General features: G+C 50.9%; 7 protein-coding genes across 7 annotated transcripts; 1 reads left to right on the forward strand and 6 right to left on the reverse strand.

Annotated features, from left to right (window-relative positions):
- Nucleotides 1-479: 479 nt before the first annotated feature.
- N7477_003689 (PAF acetylhydrolase) lies at nt 480-1,610 on the reverse strand (the record flags this gene model as incomplete). The annotated part of the gene is made up of 1 exon (XM_056965352.1): nt 480-1,610. One exon carries the CDS (start codon nt 1,608-1,610, stop codon nt 480-482), a length of 1,131 nt encoding a protein of 376 aa, XP_056825305.1.
- Nucleotides 1,611-2,983: 1,373 nt separating this feature from the next.
- Nucleotides 2,984-3,852, reverse strand: N7477_003690 (alpha/beta hydrolase; the record flags this gene model as incomplete). Its single annotated transcript, XM_056965353.1, has 2 exons — nt 2,984-3,319; nt 3,394-3,852. The coding sequence occupies 2 exons, from the start codon at nt 3,850-3,852 to the stop codon at nt 2,984-2,986; spliced, it is 795 nt and encodes a 264-aa protein (XP_056825306.1).
- Nucleotides 3,853-4,650: 798 nt separating this feature from the next.
- On the reverse strand, nt 4,651-4,962 carry N7477_003691 (Nitrilase; the record flags this gene model as incomplete). Its single annotated transcript, XM_056965354.1, has 1 exon — nt 4,651-4,962. One exon carries the CDS (start codon nt 4,960-4,962, stop codon nt 4,651-4,653), a length of 312 nt encoding a protein of 103 aa, XP_056825307.1.
- Nucleotides 4,963-4,981: 19 nt separating this feature from the next.
- N7477_003692 (Carbon-nitrogen hydrolase) lies at nt 4,982-5,878 on the reverse strand (the record flags this gene model as incomplete). The annotated part of the gene is made up of 2 exons (XM_056965355.1): nt 4,982-5,332; nt 5,504-5,878. The coding sequence occupies 2 exons, from the start codon at nt 5,876-5,878 to the stop codon at nt 4,982-4,984; spliced, it is 726 nt and encodes a 241-aa protein (XP_056825308.1).
- Nucleotides 5,879-6,130: 252 nt separating this feature from the next.
- N7477_003693 (fungal specific transcription factor domain-containing protein) lies at nt 6,131-8,448 on the reverse strand (the record flags this gene model as incomplete). Its single annotated transcript, XM_056965356.1, has 7 exons — nt 6,131-6,565; nt 6,629-6,721; nt 6,781-7,108; nt 7,353-7,609; nt 7,660-7,722; nt 7,782-8,391; nt 8,438-8,448. The coding sequence occupies 7 exons, from the start codon at nt 8,446-8,448 to the stop codon at nt 6,131-6,133; spliced, it is 1,797 nt and encodes a 598-aa protein (XP_056825309.1).
- A 2,211-nt stretch (nt 8,449-10,659) lies between these two features.
- On the reverse strand, nt 10,660-12,610 carry afeA (adenylate-forming enzyme AfeA; the record flags this gene model as incomplete). Its single annotated transcript, XM_056965357.1, has 3 exons — nt 10,660-11,077; nt 11,142-12,259; nt 12,347-12,610. 3 exons carry the CDS (start codon nt 12,608-12,610, stop codon nt 10,660-10,662), a joined length of 1,800 nt encoding a protein of 599 aa, XP_056825310.1.
- A 2,488-nt stretch (nt 12,611-15,098) lies between these two features.
- N7477_003695 (integral membrane protein TmpA) lies at nt 15,099-16,745 on the forward strand (the record flags this gene model as incomplete). Its single annotated transcript, XM_056965358.1, has 1 exon — nt 15,099-16,745. The coding sequence occupies one exon, from the start codon at nt 15,099-15,101 to the stop codon at nt 16,743-16,745; it is 1,647 nt and encodes a 548-aa protein (XP_056825311.1).
- Between the last annotated feature and the right edge of the window lie 345 nt (nt 16,746-17,090).

Here is a 17,090-nt window from a genome sequence, read left to right on the forward strand (position 1 = left end):
TTGATGCTGTTGAGGCTGACAGATCACATATGGCATCTGGGGAATTATGGAACGGACGCCGAGAATGACAATCTTTAGCGCCAGAGATGGCTGCGGCATCTACATCCTTACACCTGACTCATGCTAATGACCACTAGAACTAGGCCAGTTCTATTCTTGACGAGGAGTGTTGAGCGAGACTAGAACAAGTCTACCGTTCGAAATGGCTCCCTCTGGAATCCAAGCTTACGACGCTGCTAGGTATACCAGTCACTAAATGGTACTAGCGGAAGGAAGTGAAGATTCGTTCTGGAAAGCTATAGGGCAAGGGAATGACGAGAGAGAATAGAAATTGCATGTAATTGAGCGGGGACGATTTGGGCTATCCTCTTTTCAAATAATAAAGCGATCTAAACAAGGTTGAGAGCACCTACATGACGCGCTGTTGGGCCATCCAAGATAGCAAGTTGTGTATATCTTGCGAGACGTCTCTCATCATGTTAACAGTTGCTTTTCATCATAATTGAGACCTCCGGAAACTTGCTCAACTCCTGTCCTTCAAGCACCGCCCCGCCTTCCTTGCCCACAAACGCCCCGTTCCTCCACGCGGTCGTATACGTTGCCAGGATCTGCACCATCTGGACCGGCGCAATTGTGCCCAAAAGATCCGCGAATGGCGCCGTGCTCAACCCAGCCGCCTGGAATAGAGTGGCCACGTCTGTGAAGGTCTGGTGGGTCGAGTTCGCGACATGGACGACTAGCTTCGGGCCCTTCAGTTGCGGCCACGCCGCCAACCAAGTGGGATCAATAGTATTCTGATGGTTCATGAAAAGCACTGGCTGAAACAATGATAGAGGTGGCGATACGAAAATGGTACCGTCCCAATTGATGGCCCCACGAATGCGGTGATCACGGCTGGCGGCCACGATGGCGGAGGCGCCGCCTACCGAGTGTCCTAGCATGGCGACGCGGTCGGTTCGGAATGGTCGGGGTCCACGTTGGGGAAGTAGCTTCGCCATGGCAGTTTCGTTGCTCAGCTGGTCGATAATGGAGGATGCGTCGGCGGCACGAGGGTACTCGTCCCAGGTAGGGCTGTTCAGTATGGAGGCATTTGTGTAGACCGCGTGGCCATCTGGATAGACAATAATGTTCGCGTCCTCTTGGTGATCAATGGTGATGACTATGAAGCCCTCGCTGGCGATAGCTGAGGCGAGGACATTGTAATAGACTCGAGGGATGCCGTAGCCCGGGGCGAAGAGCAGGATAGGGTGGTCATGTGTGAGTGAGCGGCTTTCGGGATGATCCGAACACACTGGCAGACGAGCTTCCAGGAAGAGGGGTGAGAGATTGACGGAGATATTGAAGGTCGTTTTGAGCAATGGCCCTTGGTACTCAGCGGTCTCCGTGGGCATGTCACGGACCGGCACAGTAGATACGCATGTCGCAGGTTGAAACACTGACAGCATCAGTGCCCGAGGCGTTGGTTCTGCGGCATAAGGGTCATCACGGGTGTAGTCGACAAGGGTCCCAGTCGTCAATGTGACATTGTATTTACCAGGCGGTTCTGGGACGAGGTACCCTGTAGTCGTGATGGCGAGCCAGAGGAGAAGAATTGAAAGTATGGATTGCATATCTACACGCCTCGTTGTGCAGACTCAGGCGTCAGACTCGACAGTGGATTGGAGCAGTGGAGCCAAACGACTGCCGTGCGTTGTTTCCTGTCCACGCAGAAAGAGCCTCAATATGATAGAACAAGTTCGGACCAAGGCGAGTCAATGTACGTGAGATAATAGTCGTACTGGTAGAATCTTTACAGAAGAGCAAAATAGGCTATCTGGCAGCAGATCAGGGACTATATACTGGGCGACTCGTACGTGATGCTCCATCGTATATACACGCAACGGGGCACTATGGATGAGTGATTTATTTACAAACCAACCGAGCTGAGCCCCAGCGCGAATCGTAGTTCCGCGCTGAACGGCCCTCACCTCAAGTGCAGCCCAGAAGCCTGTTAATATGAGGCCCGAGCAACCCGCCGTGAACCGGCGATCTTGGGATTTCAGGCGGCTCGGTCTCTCTGATGTCAAAAAAAATATACCAAGGACAAGCGACGGCCAGTGAGAGCTTCACTAATGTGCCCGACTCATTACATACCATGCCCCGTAGCCCGACTGGGCAGGAGCTTACGAAGATAGCATCTCTAGCTCTTCAAAAAATGATTGCGAGTCATTCCTCTAGATATACTTTCCGCCTCGCTTCATGATCCGTGGTAATGTGCAAACCCTTGTGAGTTACGCAGAGCTACGCCCAGCATGCCATAAGAGACCAAGAGACAGATATTCCCGTGTGATCTGCCTTGGAATGTCGCAATAGGCGCATTCGATGTGACTTACCCGGCGAAGTTGAGATCTCAAACCCGGGAGAGCTTCGGACGGCTCAGACGCCCTGTTATCGATGCAAAAGATTGGGCGTCTCCTGTGTAATGCGGCAGACTATCTTAGGCCGACCAGACCGTAAGGGTAGATTGACGACTGCAGTAGATGTTCGGACCACAAGGACCGAGGACATCGTCTCGCGCGTCATCATTGAGCTTCCTTCAAAACGGCTCTCACGCACTCAGCCAGCTACTGTACAGGACGCAATACAACCGGGTAATAGCTCTATCATTCTACGGACCAGGCTGTACTTTTCGATCGATCTGCCGCTGCAGGGAGATCCCTCGCACTGGAATGAGAATGTACTGAGGAGCTGAAGGCCTATTTGACCACTACACTTTGATCCAAAAAACATCTCGAGACTGGCTGTCAAAGTCAAGGTGACTGAAAATGTAGGTGCAGGACAGCATGTGGGAGTTCAGCCGGAAGCGACAAAATTGGTAAATATAGTAATTAATTGATCCGCCATTTACAAAGTTAATGGTCAATAAGTCTCTAGGTTGAGGTTTCTCCGGAACATAGTATTGATGTACGTAAAGGTCTACCAGAATGCTGCAGAGCTCATTTCTCTATACAATTTCTCCAGCTGCCCGGCGAATGTAATGAACCATCAAGTCTGGGTTGCTTAGGAATGGCGAATGTCCCTCATCGCATCGTTCAACAGTAAAAGCACCCTCTGCTTGGGCAATCATTCTTTCTTGGAAAGATGCCGGCAAAGCGAGATCGTTTCGTGTCACGATATAAGTGCTTGGAATATCACAAAAGGCCGAGTACGTGGCAGGAACCGCCAGAGGGCCCGTAGGGAATGAACCAAGCAGTTCGACTGCCTCATCCACGTCTCCAGGATCACACCGATTGTAGAAGATATCACGGATGCCCACTTTGTCCAGCAGCATTGCTCCCTCCTAGAGACAGTCAGCCCCACTAAGTTCTACTTACGGTGACATGACGCCAACGGGTATTCATCTGATAGAAATACCTCCGTGAACCTCATAGCTCTTTGATTTTCAATTAATTCCTGGCGGCGTCGCTCAATTTCCTCTTCTTCGGGGGTGACTGGCACGATCTGCGCGGCGTAATTCTGCCCTGCTGGAATCGCCATCGCACACATATAGACCAGTCGCACAACGCCGGACTTTAACCCTTGATTGTTTCGGGCCTCTTTTCCTAGTCCTTTGACAGCCTCAGACATAGGAATCCCGCCGAAGGAGTGAGCGAGGGCAATGATATCTTTGCCGGCATCAAGGTGTTCCAGGATCACTTGGCGAACTGCTTGCGCATCTTGCTCCCATGTCTTATGTGGTGGACTGGAGTCGACAGATGGAAGCGTCACACCCACAGCTTCATAGCCGACTTTGTTCAGTCGTTCAATGAGATGCTTGAAATGCTGAGGCCGGTGCCAGGCGCCGGGCACGATAACAATCACTGGTTTGGCCATTATGATCACCCTGTCGGAATGATGCTTGCGAACAAAGACAAGAAAAAAGCAGGAACGCAGCTCGTTTAAATAGGAGATTTGGCCTCCTGTTCTTAAAGGCGGACGTAGATCCGCGGTGCCATCTGCTCTCATTGGTCAACATGCGGGGATCGGCTCCGACGCTCGTCGGTTCCGCGTCAAGGTCTACTGTCAACGGGGTTTGACACTTACGCCGCGAGCATAGGGGGTAAGACTACGAAATAACGACGAAGAGTCAAGTTATGCATATCTACATGCATGCATAGTTGTCGCAGGTACATGATTCCGTCCTCATACAATCCACTACTGGCTTGGCTTCTATTACAAGGCGAAATCGTATGATAGCCATTCGTAGGCATTTTCAGGCTTTGGGTTAGATTCCTCGAAACAAGGTCATGATGCAATTTGTTCTTCTTTCATAATAAGTATCGTCGTCTTGACACAACAGACCTCTTTCATTTTCCACTTTCAAAGGAAAACTTGGAAACGTTGGAAAGACTCATGTGCTAGAAGGTTATTGTAAATGTTCAGATGAAGTCGGAAGTGAAATGTAAAAATGCCAGAGAAAAGAAGATCATAAAAATGGAGGGAAGAAGACGGGAAACACCTGGAGAAGAAAAAAGGCCCCGTTATCACCTTGTTGTCGTTTACATAGACTATTCAGTGAATGAACTGGTGAAAGATCTGAAACTTGCAGCAATTATCTGCTTCCTACCGCCATATTGTAAGTGATTCAAATAACATTCGTATTGAATTGATTCTATATGCAGCACTTGGAAGCTATCCTGTTTCGCTCAAAAAGGCGGGGGGGTTCAGATCCAGCCCTGCGACGGTCAACTTGAAGGAGTCGTCTCTTGAATAGTGTCCCGTGACATCCATATCAAGTTTGGCACGTTGACAATCTTCCACGTCAATCTCGTGGATCAACAAGCCATCCTTCTCAGAGTCCTCACTGATACCTGATCCGTTGAGCGCATCATCGAGAGATGTCTCCCAGATAGGGCCTGCGAGGACCTCGCCTAGGGGACCAACAATGCAAGATCCTCCACGGGAAATGTATCTCTTCGCTTCTTCTGTAAATGTGTCAGTCATCGCGCCAAGCGGTGGTAATTCAGAGGACGACAGATGTCTTGAGCGTCGTACCTTCCGAGGCATCTTCGGCTTGATCGGTGATCCAAGAAGGCAATTCATTATACCGTACGCACTGGTTGCATGACAATACAAACGTGCGGCCTTCGCCACCGATAGTCCGCATGAGGGGCAGCCAGGTATCTCGACTGTCAGCCGTGGGTGCAAGATAAATGTTCACGTTCTGCGAGTACAGACTGTGACGGAGAAGAGGCATGAAATTCTCCCAGCAAATAGCTGCCGCAATGGTGAGCCTCACACCATCAATCTCCGTGGTGACAGCCTTGAGACTTGCCGGCGAACCCTGGGCCCAAATAAGACGCTCGGAGGCAGTCTGTGCCGAGTTCAAAGTCGAGTTAGTCTTGTTTAACAACAACCGGTCTCGATACTAGGGCTTGACCTACGGGCATGACTTTGCGTCTTTTCCCCAGAACCCCAGATGACGGGTCCACGTAAAGGGCGGAGCAATATAGGCTGCCCCCGCCTTCTCAATCAACCCGGTGACGAGAAAGACACCCGTTTCCTTCGACAGCTGTTCGAGGAACTCCCTTGTACCATCCCCACGACGATCAGAGCCCTTCGCTGTTGGGAGCTTGCGATCAACCCAGTCATCACCGGCCCCAGCAGGCGTATCACCGAGATCCACTGCATCCTTGAAGTACTGGAGGAATTGTTCACGACCATAGGGAGCGCGAGCCCCAACAGCAGTTCCAAAATCACAAGTGCGAGGATACCCGCCCAGGTAGGCTTCGGGGAAAAGTAAAAGCTTCACACCTTGAGAAGATGCGTGTTGGGTGATTTGCTTTAGGGCGGCAAGGGTCGACTCCAGAGAGGAGCGAGTCCGCGCTTGCGCCACGGCAACCTTTAGCTTCTGAGCCATTTCCCGGGAAAATTCGAACTTTTGAAAAAGATGATTGAGAGGCAGCAATGATTTTGATCTTGAAAGGTTTGAAGAATAAATTCGAAATGAGTCAGGTACAGGTCCTAGCGATCATTCATCGGAGTTTGCTGTTCCGATAACTTTGATTTTCGGGGGCGAAATTCCGAAACAACCATTCTGGCTTTTCCCAAAGTTGTCCTAAATTATTCAAAACATTAAACATTACACTGATTGTACGTATATAATGTCTATTTAAAATTCAGCTGAGCCAAAGAAAGCTGGGAACATTACTGAATCCTCAAAGTCACCGTACGGTTCATTCGAGCCCCCGTCCGTCATCGAATCCGGCTCGATAATATGAGTGGGATCAAAGAATGTCGTGGAGTCAAACAATGCACAGTGCTCAGAGCAGAGGTGGCTGCTATGAGCTCCGCCACTCTCAAGATCCGCAGTGGGAGCTGTCTGGATTCTCCCCACTGGACTCACGGGGAAATTCTCCGAGATCATTTCCTGCACCATTCGCAAAACTCCTCGGTTGCGGACAACATCACGCATGAATTGCATTTGCGATTGAATAAGGGAAACCGATTGAGTAGAAATGCATCGTGGTGAATGTCCAATTCCTGACGTTTCATAAATCGGAATTTCTTTTGCCAGTATATCGAACACGTCCCTAAGAGGTTCAGCCTGTACCCACCGTTCAGATAGTATTGCCAGAGCTATTGAGCACGCTCGTAGAGCTTCTACTACCTCTGGCGACCGGTAGGCGGGTGTACGATATGAAGGTGGGGTTGCCCAGAAGCAGTAGAGAAGGGTGACACCTACGGCAAACTGACTCAGTAGCTAGTCGCAGCAATTCGTTAGTCATGTACAGCTCGCATCGATGAAGAAAAGCGACTTACTCCAGGCCATAATTGAGCTGTTTGCCGATCTTTTTGAAAGGCTCTGAAAGTCAACGCAAGTTGGGCGCAGGCTTGCACTGATCGGTCGCCGAACCCAGCGAGCACATTTATTTTATTTGGTTGGAATAGAATGAGTACCGTATAGTTGTAGGCCATCCCTACCCATCGGTCGCTGAGGTAGCCTCGGTTCGTATTATGGCTCAATCGCTCGATCTGGGTTCGCCAGGACTCAAGCTCCTCCAGCATGTGTTCTCTCCATGCCGAGGTGGCGTTGATCTTATGAAAATCCGATCGCATCATCGTGTTCAAAATGCGAGACTGGATTCTTCTGCATCGTATGAGATGTAGCGTCGGAGAAAGCCGTGTTCTTTGAGGCAAGTCCGGTGGAGGCTGGCTAATGTCCGCAGTGTCATAATAGAGACTTGCATCCTCGACAGTTGAAAACATCTTTATTGTCAATACCCAGACGACTTCTAGATGAGGAGCAAACGCCTACTTCAACGGTGACATGCTCATCAGGTAGATTATTAGGGATATGATAGATCCAACTGATCAACCGGTCCAAAGCGTACGCGGACCAGAACACCCTTCGGCGGATCTGGAGTGTTCGTGAGAATGCAGGAAATCGCTCTTGTCTTTCGCATTCGGCGAGATGTAAATTATGAATTGCACAGTGGCGCATTGTGATAGATGCCATATGAATGATCATCTGCGATGATGGCGAATGAAGTGCATGTAGCGTGAGCAGAAGATAAGCCTGCGCGTGCAATATTGGATCGGGCCGGGCAAAGACAAAGGGCGCGTATTTCATCGCATCATTATACAGAGCCTATACAATCAGAAAGCATTTCTTGTGGAGCTTTGGATCTTCAAACTCACCTGAGAGGTGACAATATCGTTCTGTGACACTTGAGGCGTCAGAAGTATACTCACTGCATGTACCTAAAGCAACAAACGATTAACAAATTTCTCAACGCAAGCCAACATCTTCATCTACGCACCATCGTGACGATAAAGTCCGCCCATCGGTCCTTGGGGTCAGTAATGAGCCCTGAATGACTACGTGATTTCCAGGACTCATACCAGCCCGAAAACGTTTCAACATGTAGAAATGGATACCGCGGATTGACCCTCTCCAAGTAGACTTGCACAAGCGTATCCTGAGCATTAGATGAAAGTTTAGTCCGGGAGCTTGGCTTGAGAGCTCCTTCTACGATCGACGCAGATAAGTTGATTCCATGCCACGCATCACTTCGCCGAGAAGCAATGCCACAAGGATTTCCACTAGTAAGCGTGGCCAAGATACCGATTAGAAGACTCGAATGGCCGCATTGATCTTCAACAATTGGAGACACGTTTGCGATGGCGGGATAAGATGACGAGGAAAAACTGACGGCCGGCGTCTCACTTGCAGGAATCACGAGAGACTGTGTATCTCGATCCTCTGGTTCTCTTCGGTCCACGTAAGACGTGACTTCGTGCTCAGAGCGAGCATATTCATTTGCGTCGTCATGGGCCGAATTTGTCACGCCCTCCACAGAGGAGTTTCTCGTCTCACTTGAGACTCTAGATTCGAGGGCAGCAATCTTCGCCTCTAGAGATCGAGTATACCTGCGAACACAAATGAGCCACAAATCATACAAGAGGAGTCAAATACCCACTCATCATGTGCGTATGATTTGCGTGGGACACGCTCACTCATGCAACATTCTATTAAACTAGTAAGTTGATGTATTAGATGCAAGCAAGAACGATCGATGTACTCCATACCTTTACCCGCACTAGTACAATTCTCGCAGGGCCTCTGATCACTGCACTGAAGAGATCTGAGCACTGTGGACTTAATCTCCAGAGACGTGAGATGGACTTACTCTCTGCTTTCGTGAGCGACATCTCTGGCATGCCAATAATTTTTGTCTCTTTGCCGAGGAAGCCGCGATGGTGTCTGTCTCCATAGTGCTTGCCTCATTCTTCGGACTTTTTTGATCCGACGTCGGAATACAAATGTGCGAATTTTGCCCAGTACAGCACGTGATCTTTAATCCATCGTCTATTTACCCATAGCAAGTCACTTTTTTAATTTTCTATAATATTGCGATTGAGTAAATGGATCTTGTGCAATTTCTCTTCTTTCTTTCTAACAATGCTTGTACGATGGATTCCGTCACTCAATGGCTTCCAATGCGCTCATATCGGCGATCGGTCTCAAAAAGGCCTCCGTCCGAGACCAGCCGAGCTTCATCTAGGCCCTTATCATCGCCATTTACACGGGCTATAGCGTCCGTCTGGGATCCAACGGAACGTTCTGGGCTCACGTCCATTGCTATATTGCACTTTCAAATGAAGGCGCGGATTAAATTAAGCCCAAATTGAAAGGCGTCTACCAAACCACTCCCAGGCGCAGGATGAATAGCACCAACCGAGGGGCGTTGTTGATACCACCTCTCTAACGCAACCAGGCCAAGGATTCCCCTCAATTGACATCTCTAGATTAAAAGCTAGTCTCAGAATTAGGGCAAGTGCTCCGAGCTATTGAAAGACAAAATTAAGTACCAGCAAAGAGAAGAAAAAAGTTCAAAAAAAAAAAAAAGTTCAAAATGTGGGGATCACAACAAATGCCTTGATTAGAGTGCTTCTGGTCGAGAACTAGACTTTGTGCGAGTATCGGTGAGACTGCGGTGAGCAACAATCGTAGGTTGGAAACCCCGCTCCCTGGCCCGCAAGGTTTGAACTGCGATCGGCCCACAGGTTCTCGCTATTCTCTCTCCGAAACGCCTCTTCCATCGTCAAGAGCCTCAGACCATGGAACCACGGGGCGAGGGAAACCCCGCTCATAGACGACTAAAAAGGCATTCTCATGCAGGCCCGGCCCATTAGTTCACGAATGGGCGCGAGGATCGATTTGAACACGGCAGGGTCGGCAGACCTCGGGGGGTGGGGAGGTTGGAATGCTGTAGAAGCACGGCACCCAGCCATCAAACGCTGAGATCACTGGTAGGCCGATTCTTGACAGCTGTCAACATCAAAGTGTTTTTTGCCGACTGGCACTCTGGCGCTTACGCTAGATTTGTTTGATTACTATCACGCCCTGGAGAGTGCATAAGCGAGGTCCAAAGTAGACACGGGCCGAGCCAGGGAATTGAACAGGGGGTTTATGGCAGGGGTTGCTGCACCTTGAGTTGCACAAAAGCGCCCCAGTTTTGGCGGGTCAAGAACCAAAGTCTTGGGCCGCGTGGGAAGGCGTGAGGGGGCTGCAGGTCCAAGCACGTGTGTTAGTGTATACTGTGGATAGTCGGTGTGCATGAAGATCCGTTCTTTTTCTTTTTTTTTTTTCTGATCTTTTTTTTTGTCGAGCTTATGGAGTTCAGATGGGAATCAGAACCGGTTTTACAATTTGTTGGTGACACCTGACAAAAGCCAGGACGTGAGAAGATCTACTAGTCTGAAGTGATTCAGACTTGCTTTTGCGAGTAGAAAAAAAATTATGGGTCATATATTCGTAAAATCCGAGACGTGACTCCGATGTGAAGTCCTTGTGTGCATAAATTGGGTATGTGACCACATCGAACGGAAGAGAGTCGTTAAGTGAAAAATCCACAAAGCAGTCAATCTCAAAAGTCAAAAATCCGTAATATCGCCACTCATGCCGGTTGTCGAAGTAGAGGGAAAGCCAGTGATGGAAGGATGCCTGCCGAGACCAAATTGAACGAATCGTATGCGTACCGCGCGAATGCACCCAGGCATACCACGACCCCAAAACGCCATGTATACCTAAAGAGAACGCCGAAACCATTCTACCCAGAATATCCTGATAAGCCTCCCGAAAATCATAATGCAAAAAAAAAAAGAAAAGAAAAGAAAAACGCCTGAGGGTGCAGCTCATACTGTGACTCGGCCTTCCGGCGCAACTCCCAAGGGGACGTCGGCGCTGGACGGTAGGGCTCGTCCCGGGTGACTCTTTCCTTCAAATCCAGACAATAACGATGCGACCATTTCTCTGTAAGAATTCATCTGTGAGAGTTTGAAGCGTTGGATCTTGCCGCTGGCGGTGCGTGGGATTTCTTCGACGAATAGGATGCCGCCGTCGATGGCTTTGTAACTAGCCAGGCGTTGGCGCGCGTATTTGTAAACTTCGTCGGCCGTCACTCGGGGAACTGTGGAGTCGCGGGTGCGCACAATGAATGCGCGCGGAACTTCGCCAGTGCCGTCCTTCAGGTTCATGCCGGTCACCGCAGCATCGCTGATTCCGGGGTGTTGAAGCAATACGGCCTCGATTTCAGCCGGAGCAACCTGCCAGCTGTCCAGCGATATGAGGGGTTAGTGAGGTATTAAGAGGAGCATACTGGGTCCGATATACATACCCCCGCACTTTGATGAGTTCCTTGGTCCGTCCGACAATGAAGTAAAAGCCATTCTTCACATAAGCCACATCCCCAGTTCGGAACCATCCTTGCGCATCCTTGGCATCCTCACGGCCCTTATAGGATAGGAGGAGACCGGGTCCCCGAACATAGAGCTCTCCAGCCCGCTCATCATTTTGGACAATCTTGCCCTCGTGGTCAATGAGGCGTACTTCATAGCCCTTCAATCGAGTCCCAATGCTACCGGGGTCCCCACGCTGACCGTATCGCGTCTGGAAAATAACGCCCACCTCGGTCATACCCCACAATTGACAAGCGTATGCCAAGGGCGATAGGCACTCTCGAAATTGCGTCATGGTCATAGCATCAACTGGGGCACCAGCTACACCGACATAACGCAGTGAGGTGAGGTACTCCGCCACGGGCAGAGTGGAGCGATTAATGGAGTGAATAATGGCAGGAACCAGGTACGTCTCCGAAATCTGGAACTGGTGGACCGTAGCCAAGAATTGGGTGATCTCAAATCGTTGCAGCACAAATAATGGGTGGCCGTACCGGACCGGGAACAAATGGGTCCACAATGCACCGAATAAATGGAACATGGGCAGCGACATCAACCGGCTCGTAGGATATGGCACCTCGTAATGAATGGCGCGATGATGCGACACAATCGCATGGTGAGACAGCACTGCGGCTTTGGGGAGGCCTCCAGTACCACTGGTCGAAAACATGGCCGCGGGTGTATTCTGGGCCATGACGGGGTCGGTGAAGAGGAGCCAGTCACTTTCACCGTAGCAGAGCAGGTGGGCCAGATTGAGCTGAGAATTGTCCATAGTGAGGAACTCCGCTCCGGCCGGGAACCCTAGTTCGTACCACAGGAACAGCTGAGCACAATGGTCGACGGCCTGCTCATCAACCAAACACACCTGGCCCGGGTGGATCCCCCGCGCCGTGGCCACTTCCATCACCATGGGCAGCGCATCGCGAGTCGTCAGGATCATCTTGGGTTCGGCAAGGGAAATGATATGGTCTAGTTCGGCCGGCTGGCTCTTGGGATTAGATCCCATGTAGACGCCGCCGGCCCCAATAATACCGAAGAAGAGGGCAGGGTATAGGATCTATAAGAAACCAGTCCGAGTCAGTACTAGAATGAAACCAAAAAAAAAAAATTTCAACCCAGGCCAACTCCAGGAAAGCGAACTGACGCTGTTCCCCAAATGTAATAGTACACAATCTCCCTGCTGGATGTTATTTGCTTTGAAACCTGCGATCAGAGTCCGGACTAGCTGGCGGAACTGGGCGGCGGTAAACGACCGCGAGGGATCCTCGGCATCAATAAACAGCGGCTGAAATTGATCGTACGGGGTCGGACCACAAAAGGTAAAGGTCAACAGGTCGGTATATAGATCTTCATGAAGAAGAGGATCCATCGTGCCGGGCACCACCATCAAGGGATTCCAAGACCCCATGGTTGGGGAGATGATTGGGGATAGAAGGCGTAGGGATAAAAGGGTCAGGCAAATATAGATTGGAGGGGAAAGAAGAGATCAAGTTAGAGAGAAGGGGGACCCCGGCGTTGGGGGAGTTATATAAGGAAAATTAATAGAGAGAATTCTCCATATTCCTACGTGCTAAGTACACTGCGAGATGATTTGATTTGATTTGCATTGATTTGAATTCCTGAAGCAAGCTTAGGAGCTGATTTGGAATACATGCTGAGCTAATCACAGGAAGGACTCCACTACCACGCGGCTGATTGGCTTGATGAGAGGTTGATAACACCGCATCGAGCCGGTATCTGATCCATCAGCCATCATGCATCCTAGAACTTGACAAAAGTACCCGGTGGTTCAATTTTCGCACGCCTGATCCGCAAGCAGAGATCCTACCCAAAATGCAAGTGTCATGGACGCTATGATGTGATGATGGACAACCTGTTCGCACCGTCTCCACCGAACAGGTTCAAAAAGCACAGCAGCGCTAAACTAGTTTCGCGCCAATGCGGGAACCACTAGCGGTACTCCCTCCAATGGATTGATCACAGCTCAGCCACAAGCTCGGATCCCGTCTTCTTACATCTCTTTGTGCGGGCCATCTATCAAGGTGAATCGGATCGACACTTGATCGTCTACAGCTCGTCTCCATAACTTAAACCCCATTTTTGTGGCGAATCAGTACCGCCAGTCTGTCATTTGCAAAATCGAAACCTCGATCCTGATATGTCGCTGCGGAACCCCATTGGTCCCAACACTTTTGTTGATCCCCACGAGCTGAGGATGATTTCTCGCACTCGCACCGAACAGGGATGTTCAGACCGGCGCACCCCCGGGCCTGGTTGATGATGTAGCCAGGGAGTCGAGGAGCCACGGCTGACGCTCGTCCCTCACCTGCCAATCGTATGTCAAGCGCATGGCAATCTCTCCCCCCCAGAACGCTTGACACCCTCATTCTCCACTCATGTCAGGCCGGCCTGACATCCCATCGGGACTGTTTGTGCCCCTCTTTCCCTTAGCCCTGTCCGATCTCCGACGGTCAATTCTGATTCCCTCCAACTGAGCGAGGTGCATATCCCAGTCCTTCTGTCCCGCAATGAGTGGAGCTCCGATAAATCATTCCTCCACTCCCTCTGCCCGGTGCCAAAACGCAAAAATCCTGTCTGCGCGCGGGGCCAGCCCTAGATCTCGATTGACTAGTGAATAGACGGCCACGTACAGGCGGTACAGTACACTTCCCTCTGTTCTGGACGGCCCAAGTCTCTGAGGTCTGGATCCACTCCGGTCCCCTCGGGGTTCGCGCACCTGTCTCCATAGAGTAAAATACGCCTGGTGGAGACGCTCCGTACCCCGCTGCGAGTAATGATCGGCTGCACGGGGTTCGAAAAGACAATAAAGATTAATAATGAATAAAAAAGCTGCTAAGCATTCCCCCCCAAAGCACGGGTGCAGGGTTCCTTAGCTGCAAGACAAAGCCAACGGCCACTTTCAGGAACAGCCTTTATTGTTCTCCGTAGGTGGCGTTCTCATCAGCTGCTGGCTGGTTATTGTTCTGTTTTTCCGCTTGTATTGTCGGTCTTATCACTTCGCTCCGATGGCCCGGTAGCGGGAAGTGTCTATTTCGTTAGTGTGCATTTATTGGGTCTCCATGCAACCTTGGCTGATCCTTCCAGGCCCTCGCTTGGATGCTCAGAATGGCTCCATAGGAACCTCATTCTAGTGGCGAGTCAGTGGCATGGTCGAAAGAAATCACCTGTTTAGCTTCTTGACCTCGGCCGATCCTTTGGAGCTGGCCCAGTGATTGGGTTACATCTCGATGAACACCAGACCGTTCGTTGCCATGCTTCCTCTTCCGGTCTATCCCGTCTCCATGAATGGGTGTGCCCACCACCCAGCTCATGCACTATCTTAGAACACGGCTTCACAGCCCCATCAAGTCTCCATCCGAACGCCATGTCCCTTTGTGGGCGGTCATCCGGAGCTGAGCGAGGGAGTGGAGGAGGTCGAGTCCGTGACTCCATTGGCAACCAATGCGTCTCACTAGACTTTCGGAATTTTAGGCCCCGGATGGTAGTGTCATACACTCCTTCGAACCTTGCGTTGAGAAAAATGGATCCTCGGGGCGGTCCCCTGAAATGGGGAACCGCCAAGCTGTGACCGGCCAAAAGGTTTCCGGTTTGGGTTTTGTGATATTAGTCGTAGTGCGCGATTTTGGAAGGAGGGCCTGTGGTAGAATCAAGCAAGTGGCATCGAAGTCCACAACAAGTCAGATCATTGTCAGATCCGCGGTGGGGACACGACAGACCGAACAGGTAGCCCGTGCTTGGTAGTTGGATGCCCTCAGCCCTTATCACCTCAAAACCACATGCCTGGCCCCAAGAGGCACGCTATCCTCGTCAATTTTCCAACCTGCTTCGCCCGTTCGGTCCCCTTCTAAACTCTTTCTCCTGCAAGTCCATCAACCATGTCGGACTCGGAGAAAAACCCTATAGCCAAGCCGTCGTCCGTGGCCCCTACCAAGATGGCCTCTCATTCTCACAAGCCTAGTGAGGCTACACTCGTCGATAACGAGGTTTTCCTTGAAAAGAAAGGCCATGCTCACAAGCCCAGCGAGGCTACCCTCATCGATGAACAAATAGCTCGGCCAGCTGCTGTCGCAAGAGTGATCAATCACTCTTCCCGGCCCAGCGAAGTAACTTTGATCAATGGCGAGTCTCCATTGGTGCTCGAGAAGTCCTCGAAGGCGATGTTGTCGTCTGACCTCGAGTCTCCGGACGACCTCGAGGCCCAGACACCTTTACCAAAGCCCAAGCGCTTGGCGTGGTTGCGGTATGCCATCATGACAATCTATAGACGACTTTTCAGCTTGGTTTTCTTGGCCAACATTGGTGTGTTCGTGTATGTGATGATTTCTAACCGCAAACTTACTGCCTTGGTGAATGCAGCTGCGGCCAATTTGCTAGCCTGCGGTCTGGCCCGCCAGCCACTGGTGGTGAACACGATCTTCAAAGTTGTGCTCTCGGTGCCAAGATCGGCACCATACGCTCTGCGCAAATGGCTGTCCAAGGTCTATCACTATGGTGGGGTGCATAGCGGCTGTGGTATTACGGCGTTGGTGTGGTACATCGGTTTTGTCGGTCTGATGTCGCATCAGTACTGGTCACCATCAGCAGCCATTAAATTCTCAGCCGCACCTGTTGCAGTCGCCTACATCATCCTTGTTCTGTTGACGACGATAGCCGTTGTGGCCCACCCCAAGTTCCGCATGAAGCTTCATGACTATTTCGAACTCACCCACCGTTTCCTCGGGTGGCTCGTTATTGCGTTGTTTGTAGTCCTTTTGATGCTCTTCGCTCACGAGATCAGCCGAGCCCAGGGCCAATCAATGGGTCGCTTTGTTGTCGAGCTCCCGGCCTTTTGGTTCTTGATGGTCGTCGTTGCCGCCATCATTCATCCATGGTTGCTGTTGCGGAAAGTCACGGTGCGGGCCGAGCCCCTCTCCACCCATGCGGTGCGTCTGCACTTCGACCACACCACCACCACCTTTGGCAAGGGCACTTCCCTGTCCAAGCATCCGCTGCGCGACTGGCATGGGTTTGCAACGTTCCCGGACCCTGCCCCGGCCGGTGCAAATGGAAAGCCATCGTTCTCCGTCTTGGTATCCAAGGCCGGAGATTGGACCTCTGACACAATCAATAACCCTCCCAGCCGTCTGTATAAGCGCGGAGTACTGATTTATGGTTTTGCGTATGCCATGCGAGTCTTCAAGCGAGTGATCGTGGTGACAACAGGGTCTGGCATCGGTCCCTGTCTTTCGTTCTTGGGTGACGACAACCGACCAGCTCTGCGTGTCCTCTGGCAGACGCGGGCGCCGCTGAAGACGTACGGTCAAGGGGTGCTGGATCTGGTCCACAAGATGGATGCCAATCCAATCATCATGGACACTAATGTCACAGGCCGCGTGAACATGGTGCCTATCGTGCAGCGACAGATCCAAGAGTTTGAGGCCGAAGCGGTGTGCGTGATCAGTAACCCTGTGCTGACCGCGAAGATTGTGTATGAACTCGAGTCGCGAGGGATCCCGGCGTTTGGTCCGATTTTTGATTCCTGATTTCTTTGTTCCCGCTATTCGTTGTGCATTTTGTTTGGGCCCTGGATCCTGGCCGGGCGTTTGGTTGTTGCTTCTGTATATAGCTCGATACCACCTTTCAGCGTTGTCTGCCCTTATTGAGTTATTTGAGCATCTAAGATCATTCAGGTCAAAAAGTCATCTCAGGGGCTTGTCCTCCTTTTTCCATCCAGGGGTTCCGGAGAGGGTCGTTGCTGCCGCATAAAGTTTAGGAAGATCAATACCCCACTAGGACAGCGTGTAGGACGCGGATGCACTAAAAAGGGTTCTATAAGCTATACGCGATGACTCCGTCCATAGAATTCCAAATAGGTCGAATCCACCTGG

Source organism: Penicillium maclennaniae (assembly GCF_028827695.1).
Source record: "Penicillium maclennaniae strain IBT 15551 chromosome Unknown utg000003l:1.0-5670915.0:1.0-5674809.0, whole genome shotgun sequence".
Lineage (NCBI taxonomy): Eukaryota > Fungi > Ascomycota > Eurotiomycetes > Eurotiales > Aspergillaceae > Penicillium > Penicillium maclennaniae.